Source organism: Stegodyphus dumicola, chromosome 3, assembly GCF_044657685.1.
Source record: "Stegodyphus dumicola isolate Sdum_Otavi_A_Nest chromosome 3, ASM4465768v1".
Lineage (NCBI taxonomy): Eukaryota > Metazoa > Arthropoda > Arachnida > Araneae > Eresidae > Stegodyphus > Stegodyphus dumicola.
Genome location: NC_140770.1, coordinates 235,102,174 through 235,120,218, shown reverse-complemented (window position 1 = coordinate 235,120,218; position 18,045 = coordinate 235,102,174). Strand labels below are relative to the sequence as shown.

Here is an 18,045-nt window from a genome sequence, read left to right as displayed (position 1 = left end):
ACTCTTAGAATACCATCATCATCAATGAGCGTTTCAATAAAATTATAAGATTTCTTATCAGTCAGATAATAATTTTGAACCAAACGAATTAAATTTTTCTCAGAATTTTCAATTTCATACTGTGAAAGTTCAATCTTTCCATTCTTTTCAGAACCACCTTTACAATTATTTACAAATCTAAATATCCATGCAAATACTCTAATCATTTTATCATAATTGGATACACTGATTCGATGCCAAGGGGGTGCGTCTTTTGATAGATCAATATTCACTCTTTTTATCTTTTTCCTCTCCAATTCTACTTCTTCATGCAAATAAATAATCTCACCAGTGGGCCAGTTTTCAGGGCTTTCTCGTAACCACAAGGGGCCTTCCCACCATCTAGACCGAAGCATTTGCTTCGCAAAACATCCGCGCGACAACAAGTCGGCAATATTTAGTTTCCCTGGGATATGTCTCCATGAATGACCTCGCGTCAACTCTCGAATCTCTTTAACCCTATTTTCGACGAAAACGGACCAATTTCCTTGCTCTGTTATCCACCAAAGGGCAGTGGTTGAATCAGACCAGAAGGTAACTTTTAAATCGGGCAAACTGAGAGCTTTGATAATAGAATTTGCAAGTCTAGAACCTATACAACAGGCCATTAATTCTAAGCGAGGAATGCTTAAAGATTTCAAAGGCGATACTCTAGACTTCGCCCGTACGAGATTTATTTTTACTTCAGAATTAAATATTGATCGAACAAAGACGCACGCTGCATACGCCCCCTTGCAAGCATCCACAAATACATGTAGTTCAGACGTGTCATTGATAAACAAGTATCGAGGCAAAGTAACATCTTTCAAAACATTAAGTTCTTTAAACCAGTTCAAAAATATATTTACATCATTCGGAGACAATTCATCATCCCATGCAATTTTCACTTTCCACAATTTTTGCAACAACAGTTTTGGAAGCAATGTAGTTGGCGTTATTAAACCAATAGGATCAAAAATTGTCTGCACAATTGCCAAAATTGTCCTCTTTGTGATTTTTGTATCACAGGTCAATGTATCTGTGTCTGTGCAGCACCTCAGCGTATCATTATCCAAATTCCAAATTACCCCCAAAACGGAAGTATCCCCTGAATGTTTGTCAACATTTGTACCAGCCACATTGCTTTCAAAACCGCGCAAGTTAAAACATCCATTTGACATGATTAATTTGGAATGTTCAATAAACATAAACTGTTCATCAATACTAAAAACACTAGATAAACAATTATCCACATAAAATGACGATTTCAATTTTTGAGCAACTTCACTATATTGACGTGGACAGTTTTCTAATAGATGCATTATAGATGCGTTCAACAAGTAGGGGCTCGAAGAAACTCCAAACACAACTCTGCAATGCCTATAAATTAATTTCTCTTCATTGCATGGGAAAAAAAATCTGAGAAAATCTCTATCTTTAGATGCGACGGATAACATTAAAAAAGCCTTTTCAATATCGGCACTAATACCAATCGGATACATTCTAAAACGATCTATAATATCAGGTATTAATTCAATAAGATTTATTCCTTTACACAAACATTCGTTCAAAGAGAGTCTCCCTTTCTCAGATGCAGAAGCGTCAAAAACAGGACGAATTTTCGTGGTTTCACTTCCTAATTTGATTACAGGCCTATGCGGCAAATAATGACATTCATTATTCAATTCGTTTTCTGGTACGCGTTCAATAATATTCAACCTTTCCCATTCTTTGAACACATTTTGATAATCATCGAAAAATTTACTACATCTGAGTTTATAGATCATCTTTTGATACCTTTTCCAGGATAATTCTTTATTATCGGTTAAATGTGTCGTATCACATTTCCACGGAAGTTCTACTTCATATCTTCCATTTGGAAGAATTTTCATTTTGTTCTCAAATTCAGATAAATTAAAACTTTCATTCATTTTAACAGTTTCGTTTGGAGCGCATATTCCTATTTTTTCAAGTTCCCATAACTCATTCAGAGGAATTCTCCTGACATGCATTGAAAATGTTTTCAAAATATTATCCTTTTCACCCGAATTTCGTTTGCCAAATACCGTCCACCCAAGTTTCGTTTCGACAGCCGTTACCCCGGACTGTAATTCAATAGAATTTCCCGTCAATAACTTTCCTATAACATCTGCTCCGATTAAAAGGTTAATTTCAATTTCCTTTCGCAATGGATCCGAAAATTCGATTTCTTTTTCTTTTAATTCATTCAAAATCTCTTTATCCTTAACCTTAGGAATAAAACCGCAAATCTTTTTTTCCGATAATGCCTCAAAACTACATGCGAATGTTCCTTTTAAATTGCTGACCTCGACCGAAAACACTTCATGTTGTTTAGGTTTCGTTTCGTCCCCCCCAAACAGTGCATGTATAACTGTCTCCTCCCGAAGTGGAGATGCTTTAAGCTGACTCATCATATTTTCACTAACGTAGCTACTTTGGCTTCCACTATCAATTATGCAGCGAATAATTTTCTCGCGACCTTGACACCGAATTCGAACGCAAAGCGTTTGCAAAAATACAGTTTCGCTTCTGCTACAGTTAGAAAGAGAACTCTCTTTTGAAACATTTATCTGATCATTATTTTTTAGCTTTTGATTACACATTACATCAAAATGATTACAACTTTTGCAAATAGAACAACTTAACTTACCTTTGAAAGGACAAAATTTACTAATATGACTCGCTCTTTTCAGACAAGAAAAACAAGCACCTTTTTTCAACAACAATTGTTGTTTTTCAGCTAAAGTCATTTTTTTTGCAGAGTAACATTTTTCACTAAAATGTTTCTTTTCACAAAAATTACAGTTCGGAACACTCTTACCTGAATTCTCAAGACTTACTAGAGCTGATGCTGTTACGGGATCATTTTGCTTTACCTGTTCGTGGTTATAATCTTTCTTTCGATGGTTCTGTTGGGAAGCGAAACCAGTTCTTGCGAGGAGAACCATCTCTTCCCCCTTAACTTCCTGTTTTAAGAAATTCATTAAATATTTCAAAGATCGATTCCCTTTAGTTTCAATGGAGTCGTGATTTCTGCTTCTTTCCCATGCCATCAGTACTTCTTCTGGTAAGCAACTTTCCACTAAGGGGGTCAAAAAATCCCCATATTTTTCTTGGGTTCTTCCCAAACTTTCCAACGCTCGCAATTTTCCTTCTAGTTCATCATACAGGGAGGGTAGATCCGTTTTTGCTCTTCCGGTTACAGCGTTCTTCATCACTAGGCTTAACAAGTCTCTCACATAGATTTGCACAAGTAAATCTTCGCGTCCAAAGCGCTCTTTTAGTTGTTCGATGGCTTTAGGATAATTAGCTGCCGTTGCCGGGAAGCTAAGGACTAGGCGTTCTGCTTTCGATTTGGGTTCCATGGCCTGCAATAAATACTGCATTTTATCTTCATCGGCGATACTTTTGTCATCGTGGATTTTCTGGAACTGACTCCAAAAAGTCAGGTAATCTTTAGCTTCACCACTGAATTTTTTAAGCTCAATTTTAGGCAATTTAAATTTCCTAGATTCGGAATTATTTGAAGGAGAAGAGGCTTGTATTTCCGCATCTATTTGAGCACACTGTTCTAGAAACTTATCTCGATAATTCTCCGCTTCTTGAAAATCATCACTAAATAATTTTTCTCCATCTTCAGTCTGCAGAATTTGCTGCGATATAGCACTCTGGCATACGTCAAGTCTCTGGAATTTATCACAAAGTTGACACTTCAAAATCGAAAGTATTTTCAAATCTCTTACTTCTTTAGTTAATTCACTTTCGGTTTTTCTTGAGGTTTGCGTAAACGCAATTCTAAGTCCTTTTCTTTGGGCCTTTAAAGCGATCAAATCCATCTTCAAAGTATATTCAAAATCGAAATTCAATATCAAAAGTTCAATCGGAAAATTCTAATTCAAAGCACCCGGTCCCGCCGAGGGTACCACTATGTTACGAAGAACACAGAAAATATATAAATCAAATATATTTAAAACAGTTCGTTCAGTTGCGGGCCTGCCTCTACCCGAGGCTGGGTGCATTATGAATAAAGACAAAAAAATTCTTAATAAATCATTCTTTATTTCCATCAAAACAGTATCACTCTTCCGAGCTCAGCTTTCGTTCGTCCACACGTAAAACATTCGAAAAACTCAGCACGCAGGCTGACGTCACAAGCAGCAGCGCCTCGCGCCGGTTATTACTTCAGTTCATTTCACAACAGCGACATTTTGGTCCAGCCCCTGTATAACTGTAATTGGTACTGTAATTAATCCTTACATATAACTGTAACCGTACCCAGCCCTTATACGTAACTTTAAAATAAAGTAAATACTTTAAAATGAGTAACTACTTTTGTGGAAAGTTTCAGTTCCAGTTGTTTCCTTTGGGAAAATAAATTTTATCAAGCTATTATTGGTTTTGTGTGCATTCAATCAATTTCGAACCGGTACGCACGCAAGATTATTTTACTTTTTTCTGCTTCGCAAGAATAATTTTCCTGCTATAATAATAAAATTCAGAGAAAACTCTTCGAGTTATAAAACACAACACATAAAGTAGGGCTTTAGTTTAATAGCGAAACATTTTAGTGTTCATCATAGTGCATTATTGATGGTAGCGGTCGGATTAAGAGGGAAATCATCTTAGAAAATGTCAGATCGTTGGGTATTTATGTTCTCAAAAGTACTGGCCATTTTTAGGGATGGTACTTTACGAAAGAGATTTCGCTTTATATGAATTTATCTTTATTCGCTAATGTTTGGTGCCCTTAACTTCTCGCATCTGTACAAAATGCAGAAAGTTTTGCACGAAGGTTTTCCTCCGCTTAGGGAGATAGCCCTAACTTGCTTTGCCATATTAGAATAACCAAAACCAAGCTAAGCGAAATATATATTTAGAAACTATATTTTCTCTTTTGACTTCTATAATTTCTTAAAAAACTTCAAATTGCACTCAGCATAGTTTCTTTTTATCTGTGTCTGAAACAATATTGAACGTTTTTTATTCAAGAGAATTTATGGCTTCAGTTACAAAAGGTCGTTTCCTAAAAAAAGACAGATGACTTCAATGTTTTCTTTGATTTTTGTAGAATACCTACATATTATTTTATTAATGAAATCTTCATTAAATATTAACTGTTCAGGATAACTCCATTGTTAACTGTGCATAAAATGTATGCATGGTATGTTGTGTCTAAAGAACTTCACGTGGAATAACATCTATAAACATTTATTATAGAAATTTACAATTTTCTGTACATCGATAATTTAGAATTAATACTGTATGTCTCATAAAGCATTATTACAGAGCGATGAGCACTGTTGAACACTTTTTACAAGCTTAACATCAATATATAAATATGAATATATGACAACATTTTCTTCCGATAAAATTATAGTTGTGAAAATGGAACGCATTTAGTAAAAGTATAGTTTATTTTCACATCGCTAAAATCCTATGAAAAGAAAATAATTGTTATAAAGCTCAGAAACAGCGTATAATAAATTATTCATGTACTTTCCATACGTTTTAAGGATTATTAAATTAACGCTTTATACCACATGGTTCAAAAGTGAACTGACCTGGATTCTGAAAAGAGACTGATACTATGCAATAAATTTAATTAATATGTGCAGAGAATTTACTGAGCAACGTTTATGCGCACTCGGAGTTTATCATTTAAATGTATAGCATTATTCTATAGAAATCATGTTTAAAATAAGCATTGCCTGCATTCCAGGTAGCAGTGAATAAAAGAAAATGAAATAATCCTAACATATAACAAATAGTAGTGTTATATATTGAATCTTATGCTAAGCTACCAAGTCAGCACATGGTTATTAGTTAATTTTTATGTTTGTATAAAAGTCATTAATTAAACAAGCGTGTTTACTTTGTAGAGTCATTAGGTTATATCGATGCAGGAACGTGAAAATTGTGCAGTGTCCTCGTCGGGATTCGAACTGCGGAATTCCCGAATATGCGTTGAGCGTACTTCCATTTGTACCACGAAGGCATGTGGAAAGGAGGGAGGAAATACCTTAATTTAATATTAGCCTGATGTTTCCACAAGGCCATTATGTTTCCTGGTAACAAAGTTTTGTTTTCAGCTTATTTTCTTTTTCTATAACTACAAAGTATGACATAAAATTCTGTAAAACTTCCAAGAAGGAAATCATTTTGATGAAATGAAAAACTGCATTGTAATCTCATGTTGAAACTGTGTGTATAAGAAGGAATTTTGTAATAAATACTGCATCAAACAGTGTATAATTTTTATGCAATTATTATTATTTAGTTATTTAATATTATATGCATTTTTTATTTTTAACTTCGGCATTTCCTATTAGTTTTTCAAGGAGAAAAAATGCATGCAAAACAATGTATTTATAATCAAAATTTTATATGTTGTTTCTTTGTTCCGCATAACCTACATTTTTCTTTTAACAAGGAATTTTTCCGTTAGTTTTTTAAATTACTATATTTCATGCAGGATTTAACAATTAAAACGCTGCGTAACATTTCTTTTCTCGACTATTTTTTAAACGGTACTTCTTTATTGGCATGTTTTCCAAAGAATATTATTTAAACAAGAATCCACTAGAATAATTCTTTTTATCATTTTACAGTAAATAATAAAAAATTATACTTTTGTAATACGGGAAATATTACTTGTTTGTTATTTTATTATCTCATTTCATTTTGATTGATCATTTCTCGTTATAATACTGACAATGACATCAGAACAAGCCCACGGAATTCCTTGTGGCAAAGGGTGCAAGATTGTGCCTGTCGTTGGCAAGAGCCTTGAATACCGTACGATAAATTTTAAATTATTCATCGCTTTTATTTTGATCAATATAAAGGCCCACCAGCGGCCGGAGCGGTAAAGTCGCTGAACACTGGTAATTCGGTCCGAGGCTCGAATCCCACGAACGGGCTGGCTGTATGTGTGTTTCGTGGTTTTCCCCATGTGTAACGTGTATACGAGCCAGTTTCCCTTACAAAGTCATCCATGAAGGCATCCCTCCCCTTAGGGAGATAGCCCTAGTGTCCTTTTCCATAATTAAATACACCACACCACTTGATCAATATAAATTCATCACAATTTTTAGTGTAGTACTTTTATTAAATGTATTTAAAGATGAATCCCCCCATTTGAACGTATCTGTAACTAGCCATAGATACATGCATCTTGTATCTATAAATTCTTCCTAGACTCTTTAATCACCCAGGAGCTAATCAAGTGCCACTTTGCTGTCGAAAGGTTTAAATATGATAAATTTGCTGCATACAGAAATATTTTAGTATCCCAATTTATATTCCTTATAACATTTTTGAAATTTACAAATTATTATATGCAATAGCTAATAAATTTTCTCTGATACTAAATGTACCTTTAATATTATAATTTTATCAAACTTTTCGAGATCATGTTTTAAGTGCGACTCCGGTAACTTAAATTGTGTGCTACTAAATATACGCGAATTGTGTTCGGACTTTGCAAATTGTTTTCAGAAACTTTTGAAGGATTCTAAAATAGCAGTTCCCGAACTTTTTCTTTCACGTAGCCCTTAATGAGATTTAATTATTGCGCGTACCCCTTAATGAAGCAGACTGTAATTATAAAATACCACCCTAACCTCCTCCTTAAGAACCTATAACCGTCTGACACTCCATCAAAGCTCCCGTAATGTATCTTACAAACCTTTTATTTTAATATGAAAAAATTAATAAACTGCAATGAACAAAGTCAGAAAAGTATAAGTTGTTCTTTTTCAGAGAAGAATGTTAATTTTGAGGCTGCTTTAAAGGAATTTGCATTGATAGGACCTGAAACCCAATTGTCTTTCTCACTTCGTTCGGGCGAGTATCATTCGAACGAAGCTTGGAGGCCTTTTTAAGTGGGTTTTTATGTTCTCTTTGTCTTCGTTCATGAATTTCATGTCTTCCAATTGATCTTTTGCGGAATTACGACCAAAATCAGAAAAGTTGCTTAAGTATTGCTTACTAGTGTAAAATATTATTAAATATATAATTAATAAAAATTTGATTACTTATTTCTCAGTTTCCTCCTTTTTTTCTTTCTCTTTTTTTCAAAGTTGGTTTTTAATAATATTTTTGGCATTAGAAACTTCTTTAGTGGAATCTTTCCAAAAGCGTGGAACTGTTAATTTATATTATGCAACGCTAACATGCATTTATCATCCAATGACTTGGCAAGTCATTGAGCGAACCATATTACCCTTAATTTATTTTAAACAGATCATAAAAATAGTCAGTTCTCAACCATATTCGATAAAATATCTTTAATTGATTAATCAATTTTTCGATCTAAAGTAATAACAGCATTTCTTAATAATTTAATTTTTATTACATTATAAGGTATTTCTCCCGCCTTCTTAGCATGCCTTCGTAGTGTAGTGGTCTGCACGCTGGGCGCGTATTCCAGAGGTCCGTGGTTCGATTCCCTGCGAAGGCGTTGCTCATCTTTCATGCTTCTAAAAATTACCTAGTGTCTCTACAACATTTTTAATACTATGTCTAACTGATGTTATTTAAAGTGAATTTAATTTTTAATATATCCAGTTGATAAATTTTAAGAACATTTAAAGCATTATTATAATCAAAGATAGTGAAAGAAAGTGATCAAAGATAGTGAAAGATATTTCTAATGGTCATACGAACTTAGGTGTAGAATTATTTGGTTTTTATGCCACTAATAACCAGGAGTCAAATATATGGCCACTGTGAATTTAGTACATACTACAAGTGAGCCAACCGCCAGTAGGCATAGCGGTAGGGAAGCCAGCTTGGGCCAGGGTTCGAATCCCAGAGAAGGCATGGATGTTTGCAAGTGTATAGTGCCTTTTCGGCATGAGGACACTTCAAATACTCTTGATCCGAAACTCTTCTCGAAAAGTTCGTTGTAGGGCGAGAGGGGTGAGAAAACCTTGGATCCGTTCCTCCCGGAATATTCTTTACTGAAATTGGAATGGATGGTGTAATATTACATGTATCCTGTGGTGCACACTGAGCAACGTTCTCAGTAACGAGACTGCTAAATTGAACGATCAGTTTGCCATTTCTGGATGATACTTGACTAGCAAAATATCTGGTCATTGCGGAAAAAATATTATTATAAATGATAGTATGTATTAAATATATAGTGACACATGAGAAGATTGAATTAACGATTTTCATGTGTAGCATAATTTATAAGCAAACATAATGTAATTCTAGTTTCATCATTAACCAGTATAAAAATCATAAAATGATGATAAATGCAAGAATTTGTTACCTGCTTTTTGACGTAAAAAATTAGACATTAAATGACCATCTATGTTTTAATAAATTAAATTTCAGACACTGTTTTCTAAAAGAGGTCTAAAGAACTTTCCTAGACTATGTTCCAGATACGCAAATTTGTTTTGAAATTTGCTTAAATTTATCTTTTAAAATTTGCTTGTCTTTTAATACACAGTTTGAGATTCTAAGATATTTTAATCACGTTAACACTAAAATTTTATATTTATCTCGATGATCAGCTTTCAGAAATCTTTTATATTCATCATCTTAACCACCATCTAAAAAAGTTGATTCTATATGTATTTATAAACGTTCCTTACAATTACTTCCCATTTTTTTTTGCTTTTTCAGATCATTCAATTTCTCAGAAACAACACCTAGAATATAAATTTAAATTCTTAGCTAAAGCATGAAGTTCGGATCATCAGTCTATGAGTGCGTTGTACCTCGCTGATCTCAGACGTAATTGTCTTAATCTTTCAGGATGCCAGCTGTCAGATGTACAACACAATTTACAACTTTGATCCACGCTGTTCAGACTGGGACAACACGGTATATTTACCGGTTGTCTGTACCTCACATTTCCGTATACATCTGGAATTCTTGGGATAGTATAAGAGTAGTTTAAGCACGTGGCACAGCCACAACAACTAAACGGACTTCTCAACCAGAAAGGTGAAGTATTTTGTGCCAATACTAAACCATTGGGCACTGATAATCGTTGAGACATGAAAGTGGGGAAAACTGCATTTGTAGTATTCACTGTCCATGCATGTAAAGAGGATGCCGGTGTTGTCTGATTAGATGACAATCCTGGAATTGGATGAGTGATATCTTGGTGCGAGGCAGAAGGCGCTATGCAGGGTTCTTGCCAAAAAGAAGCTGGTAGTCGGCGCTGTCGCAAGGGAACCGTTGGCTTAGGATCACTCTCGGTATCTGAAACACTTTCTGAAATTTTAGATGGCACTACTGGCGGAGAATTCATTCTAGTGCTAGTCAGTTACCGTAGACGAAGATCAGAATCTGAAATAAAACAACTGTTTATGAAAATGAAAGGTTAAGATCATGATAATGAAATTACTATTAAGTAAATATGCGATCGAAATACTTTCCTAATTATTAACAATCAAAAAGCAGCATAAGGCTATTATTCTATTCGTAAAGAAAGAATATAATGAGTGTAAATAATGTATGGCAACACTTAACACTCGATCCGAAATTTAAAAAATATGCTGCATTAAAAAACTTTGTGATTTTGCTGTTGAATTTTATGTGGCGTAAGTGCGAAAGAAACGATGTTAAAAAGATAAGTAAAAAACGTGTAACGTTAAAAAGAGAAAAAATTTGCGTTTTTAATAGAGTCCAACACTAGATTGATAAACTGCGAACTCTGCGAAAGCGTAAGAAACCTTAACAAATCCTCTAGTGGGACATTAAATTCTGAATCCTTTCAGATTTTCTTTTTCCTTTCTTATTCATTTTATTATTATATATTATGTCCTAATCACTTTGATTTTCTCTTCTCTTTGATTTTCACAGCTTTAGCAAAACACATTACATATTATTGTATTCGTTACTTTTAGCTTTCAAAAAGAATTTAGTCTTCATATATATTTTCATTCTTCTTTCTCGTAATTTCTTGGAAGCAATCTTCGCTTATAACATATGCCTCTCCCGTCGAATGAAGAAAATGGATACGGCCGCTTAAATACCTAATTTCAATAGAGCCACGAAAGATTTTATGCTGCATGAAATGATAACGGCTTTCTATTTCATCGGCTTGTATTTTTTCAACTGAATGCGAAATTCAGTCATAATGAAAACTGGGACTTCTGGTTTTAGATATTAATTCTATAATATCACAGGTTAAGTCGCACACTATTTTGAAAGGTAAGGCACGGAGGTTTGTGTGATGTTCCTTATAGTACCTGCCTATCTTCTATACTGTATCTTGGGCAACGTTCTCGATGCCAAAACAGCAGGTCATCCAGTGCTATGTACAGGCCAATGCCTAACTGGCAAACGCCAAGTCATAAAAGAGAGGGAGAAAGATTTCTAGCAATATTTAATATCAAAATTTTCAATGGAAACAAAAATAAACGTCTTTTCAAAAGCATATATTATTTATACATAGGTAATGTTGTTGTAGACTTAGACGCAATGCTGCAGAAAGAGTGATGGCGTAGAATGTTGAGATGCTGCATTTCGTAGATGTTGATCCGCTTCCAACAGCAAATTTGGCAACCAAGGCAGATTAAATATTAATCTTTATTTCAATAAACATTCGTATATTATATTCAGACACATATTCAATAAACAATTGGGGCCACAAATGCTTGCTATATTAATCGCACCTGTTCCAGAACTGTTACATTTTAGATATTGTTGCGATATGAAGGAAAGCAGATTCTTAGCGAGAATAGAGATAGATGAAAAGTGCGCAGTTATCCAGTGTCGTAGCTTATTAAAATAAGGTTTCGTTTCTCGAAATTTTGAGAAGTTCCGAATTATTTAAGTCATATGAATGGATTAATCTAGAAATGACGCAGTCCAGAAATACTTATTACTTTTTTTAGACTAGATAGAGGAAAATACACAAATTAAAATTAGGTATTAAGGGGCTATTGCTAATTTAAACTATAATTTATATTAACATATTTTTAACCTTATATACATGTGTGTGTGTATGCTCTTAAATGTTAAACTTACAGATTTCTATAAAAAATAAAATTATTCGTAATTCTTAATGATGAATTTCTTAATGCTTAGCTCAAATTTTATAGTTCGTATATTATTCTTAATATAAGGATTGAGTATTATATGAGTTTCACTCGCGTATTATTTAAATTTCCTAATGCATACAAATCCTCCTCTCATAAATTTCATAAAAATTCTTTAAAATTCAGATACATTGCTAATGACACTAACAATCACAAAAAAGCTATCAACATCTCATTTTGAAGCATTTTAAAAAATGTATGCCAGTTTATCTCATAAAATGTCAGAACATTAAACAACATGACTTTTGCACCATCAGAAATAATACAAATTATTTAAAACCGTTAACAATTACAGTGTTTATAATATTAATAGCTATGAATTCGAAAATATTCAAATCTCATTCCCACTTAATGGACTATTCACAAACTCAATTTTTCGTGGTCTTAAGTAACATTATTAAATTAATCAAACGGTATACATACCTCAGTTGGACACTTTTTAATAATTTCATTAAATTCAGTTGCAAATTACCCCGTTAATGGCATACTGTTAGAATAAATTAGTCTCAGTTTTGCATAATGAAACTATCGTCAAAACAAACGAGCGCCAAACGATATGTGTTGGCGAGAAAGGATTATACCTACGGTTGAGGGAACAACCCTCAACCTTTTTTTTTTTAATACAGAAGTCTTAAAAAGATTTTGTACCTGTGCTTCATTCCTTTTTTTTTTTTTTTTTTTGCAGCATGTTACGTTCTTTTTTGGAATTTATTCCTGATAATATTATCTAACACGTAAGTCTAAAGATATTTAAATTTTGTAAACCTCTCGTAATTTCTTTTTTTCTGTTAATTATTTTGATTTGTGTTCTGTTTGACCTAAGCAAACTCTCTAATTTGTTAAATAAGGATTTCATAGTTATTCTAGCTTATGATTCTTTTATTAACTGTGTTAAATGCACGACATATCACATACATGAATTATTCTACTCTTATTTACAACAGGTTTCTTTTTCTTTTTTTTTTTTTTTTTTTTTTTGTTTGTTTTGTTGTTGTTGTTCGTTTGTAAAGGAAAACACATTTGAGTAAAATTTTAATAAGCCTTAATATTTTATGTTTACCTACGCATATATAGATGGCATAATAATATCACCAAGGGCAGTTTAATGGAACTGAATAACATTTGCTTTTGGTGTCTTAAATTTAACAAAACCAGTTGCAGTTACAATTGCGAAGTTAATTTACATATCACTATTTTTCAAAAGAGGATTATTTAATTTTAAAACTATCGGATTTATTCATTAAATTTCTAACACTTCCAAAAAATATTGATAATATCACTATTAACAAACCTATAAGGATTAAAACCTTTCCATAGAAGTAGATGAATTTCCACAACGAATTAATTGTTCTCACTGATGCATTCAAAAGTAATAAAATTTTTATCAGTTTTATAAGCAAATAACTCAGCAAACTGCACATTAGGTCGACATAAAAAATCAGTTTTTGTTTACAAAGAAAAGATTTACTTAAACCTTTATTAAAGAATCACGTGCTGCACATGTGAATCACGTGCTGCACATGTGAATCACGTGCTGCACACCCACTCCACTATTCCTTTAACTTACAAAAGGGGGCTCATTTCCTTTGACTTACAAATCGGCGTTTTCATCTCCTATGCAGCTGGACAGGATGAAAAACTTTTCCACTTTCCAACTCATCTACATCTTTTCCTCACTTATAACGACTAGCATACCAAAATTTTTAAGGTTCACCTACTTGTTTGTTAAGTGGCTTACCGCTTTTCGAATTATATCCTAAAGTCAAAAAAGAAAAAGAAGCTAAAAAATCATGTCATATTTGAAAAAGTATTTTAGGAAGAAGCTCTATAAACAGAAAAGAAATAATGCATAATTTTAATAATACAATAAACTTTGATCTTAATTTTTGTAATCCTTAACCGAATCAAATCGAATTACCTTACATTTTTTTTTCTAATATAATTAACGAAAACTTGTGAAAATATTTCAAATTAAACCATTCTGAGTAAACTATTCTGTGAAAAGTATAGCATTTAATTCCGTTCAGAATGAAATGTTGTTTAAAAATGTATTCTTTTCATATACTTAGGATTCTGAAGTATTGTAGAATAAGAAAATATATACATTTATTTGCATATTTACGACGTAATTACAAAATATTTACATCCGATCGTGTCAAAACCCATTGAACTCAATGGTAAATGACCCAATGTTTTGGTCACCAAAGAAGGGATCGCCAGTGCTTCAAAGCAGGGTATGGGAAAACCGGTTTAGAGCCACTTCATCTGACTTCCTACCTCCATGGTCAAACTGGGTTTGGATGACAGAAATGGGGCTACTTTTCCATTTCGCCGGCGCAAATCTCGCCAAGCAAGCTCTAAGAACTTTTTATTTTGAACGCATAAACATTTAATATCGTTTAAAATTTTGTAAAAAAACCAATAAATAAAGGCAAATTTGTAAAAAAACATTAATTTAAGAATTGACTACGCGTTCATGGTTCAACATCCTGATTCGCCGGTTCGTATCACGTGACCCCAAGTAATCTCATCTCACGTAAACTACGCTACAAAAATCTAATTCTTTAAGTAATTATCTACATTAATTTCAAGTTAAATCTTAATTTGGAATACAAATTTAAAGGCAAGAATTATTTCATTTCGTACGATTAGCTTACTCAGAAGTTATGTAAAACCGAAGTGTTTTACTTCACTAGTGCATTCTCATTAGAATTGATGAATTGAATCCTTGATGATATTTTCGCCTTCGGGTGAGCGGTGCGATTGCATCCTATTTGACTTAATTACCGCGAATGGCCTTAGGGCATAAAATTGAACTATCTTGTAAAAATTCTGTATAATTGTATGCCAGTATTGAAAGAAACAATCATTCTGACAAAAAATGGCTGCGACTTGTTTTGAAAATCAGGTGTAAAATGTTACCAGCGAGGATATTCCATTTGGCTTCAGTTGTACCATTATTGGCGACTTTATCTCCTGCGGCGGCAAAGCGGAAAAGTACCGAAATGGTTAGGCTAGGTTAAGTTAGGTTAATTACGGCAAAGTCTCAAAGGCTATCTGCCTAAGGGGAGGGATGCCTTTGTGGAGGACTTTCTAAGGGAAACTGGCTCTTATAAACGTTACACATGCGGAAAACCACGAAAACACCCATGCAGCCAGCCCGTTGGCGGGATTCGAACCTCGGACCGAACTACCAGTGTCCAGCGACTTTACCGCTCGGCCGCTGGTGGGCCTGAAAAGTACCGAAATGGGCAACTCATTCAGTGCTGCTTCAAGTCTGTGCCACACTTCATCAACAGTATTAGCTGGAGAGGGGTGGGACAGTCTCTCAGCAACCCGGTGACCAGATGTTTTCAATGGGTGACAGATCTGGAGACCGCGCAGGCCAGGGCAGCGATCGAATACCCTGTATATCGAGGAAAGTCAGAACACGACGTGTAACATGTTGTCTTGGCTTATCTTGCAAGAATATGGCGTTTGGGGGCCTCGAAGATAGGGCACATTCACTGGACGTAAGATGTCAGAAATGTACCCATCTGCGTTCAAATTACCGTCGATCCGAATAAGAGATTGACGCGTCGTGTACCCAATGGGTGCCCAAACCAGGTGCAGGGCCCCTATGTCAATATCGAATGCAAGCAGGCGATGTGCGGTCACCTCGGATACTCCAGACACGTATACGGCCATCAGAACACTGCACATAGAAATGGGACTCTTTTGAAAAGGCGATATTGTGCCGCTCCCGTATCCAGCTTTATCGTTTGGCGAAACAGAGTTGCCGTCTCTTTCTAGGCTGCATTATCAAGGAAAGCCGAAGTAATGGCACCCTGCTGATAGTCCACGCTGTTGCAAACGTCGACGCGCCTTACAAGCTGATACGCTGATACTAGGCGTGCAGCAAACATGCCCATTTTGACTAATGGTCCGTGATGTGGTCGTACGGATTTGCAGGGCTGACTTCACAATACGTCTGTCCTCTCAGGCGTTATTCCTGGCAGGGCGTTGAGATCCTTCATGCCATTCAATATGACCCTTAGCAATCCATTGACTCCATATTAGCATGACAGCGGTTGGATGTCGACCAGTACAACCGGCGATATCACCGAAACGATAATCTACACTTTCGATAGGCAACGATCCTGCCTCTATCGAAATTCAAAACATGCTGGTAAGCATTTCCTGCTCTTATTCGAAGCATAATACGATATTCTGAGTAAACTCCAATCTTACAAAGCGCTTTCTGAATGAGAAATCCAATACACAACTTTCTTTTATGCAATGCTTCAGATATCGTTTCTCACTCCTGCGTCGCCTAAATGAGCTGAAATACTAATCATTTGCATATCCCAACTTCTCCCTTTCATGTGATTTTGTCGTTCGCAGATCATTCCTTCCTGGTGTTGCAATTTTAATGGCCAGCAATGTAAATATCGTTACAGCTCGATTTATCCTATCCAACCGAGTGCTAATCGAAAGTACCTCTCGAGTAACCTCATCAAATCAAATGGTGATCGAGGGTCATCTCTCGAGTGCAAAATGTTAACTCATAACAGATAATTTTTACATAACGATCTGACAAAATAATTTACAAAAGCCTTCAAACAATAATAATTTTAGAGCTTTATTAATTATCTAATATCAAAATGAAATCGATATCGAAACTGATCCACGCTGTTGTTTTTCTATTGTTAGCGTCTGCTTTTTGTTGTTGCTAAGACGCTGCCGCGCTGTTTTCTTCCTTCCGCAATAGTATCAGAAATATAAATGTTCTTGAAACATGCACGACTAGTGTGCCAATTTGTTTGTGGCCAAAAAATGTTGAACTACAATAAAAGAAATATCATTTAAATCTTCTACCATTGCGTCTTATTGCATCAACATGACTTCTAAGTATATTTTTCATTACGGATTATCTATGTGTGCTTCAGCATTTGATTTCTGTATCATCCTAAAATCATAGTATATATATTATATTAATGAATTACTATTAGAGTTTGTTTCAATAAAATATTTACTATTTACACTTCTTAAAAAGAAGTGTAATTCCATTAGGTTTTATTTAGAGCCAAGAAGCATGAAAAATCCGTGCCTGCTTCCAGTTACACAACAAAGGCACGTGGTAACGAAGGAAAACGTTTCTTACATTCTCCCCCACCAAAAAGCGACAGGATAGGAAAGAGATTTAGTCGCCAAATCCAGGCGGTAACGATCTATCATCTTCTACGTATTAGGTCAGACGCCAGTTGTAGAGTTTTTGGGTGTTTTTAGAGTCAGGGAACATGAAACGTTAGTCCTGCTCCTTCCGGGATTCGAAATTTGTTTCCAATTTATTCCGTTTGCTAATGATTTACTTCCAATTGTACCAAATTTGTTTTTCTTGTTTCACGATTTTTGTTGTTTTTTTTATTTTTATTATATCACACGGATTCTCACAATCCTTTATGTATGTTAACTTTCACCAGTTATAGGTCCTTTCCTGGAGTCGTTTATTGTGTTTGTTGATATCTGTACTTAGGCCTAGGCTGTAAGAAAAGTATTTATTAAATACAGTGTCTCAAAAAAGTGATGGGACACTTGTGCTTTACAAAAGGAAACTGAAACTGCAATAAAATAAATTTAAAAAACATGTAAAATTTTTTGTGGGTGTGTTTCATACTTAAATTTAGTAACAATTATTACATAATATACATTTTCTCAAAATATTAAAATATTAATTTAATAAAAATACAATTGTTTAGATCGGAGCAGAAAATGTCTCACTTAAGTGATGGGACACTTACTTTTCCATCAAATATTTATCCAAAAATTTTACTTTTTAAAAGGTTTTAATATTTTGTTGGATTTCCTTTTACTTTTAAAACATGATTAATTTTCTTGGGATGGATTTGACTAATTTTTTTGTGATTTCTGGAGTGATTTTACCCCATTCTTCTTGAAG

At 34.2% G+C, this 18,045-nt stretch overlaps 1 protein-coding gene across 3 annotated transcripts in view; it reads right to left on the bottom strand.

Annotated features, from left to right (window-relative positions):
- Nucleotides 1-5,231: 5,231 nt before the first annotated feature.
- The window catches only part of LOC146998292 (uncharacterized), a 135,693-nt gene continuing 122,879 nt past the window's right edge, over nucleotides 5,232-18,045 (bottom strand). For all 3 annotated transcript variants that reach the window (XM_085813932.1, XM_085813931.1, XM_085813930.1), the window contains exon 2: nucleotides 5,232-10,350. In XM_085813932.1, the coding sequence (XP_085670058.1) occupies nucleotides 9,752-10,312 (561 nt within the window). In that variant the 5' untranslated portion in view covers nucleotides 10,313-10,350 and the 3' untranslated portion in view covers nucleotides 5,232-9,751. The remainder of the gene's footprint in view (nucleotides 10,351-18,045) is intronic.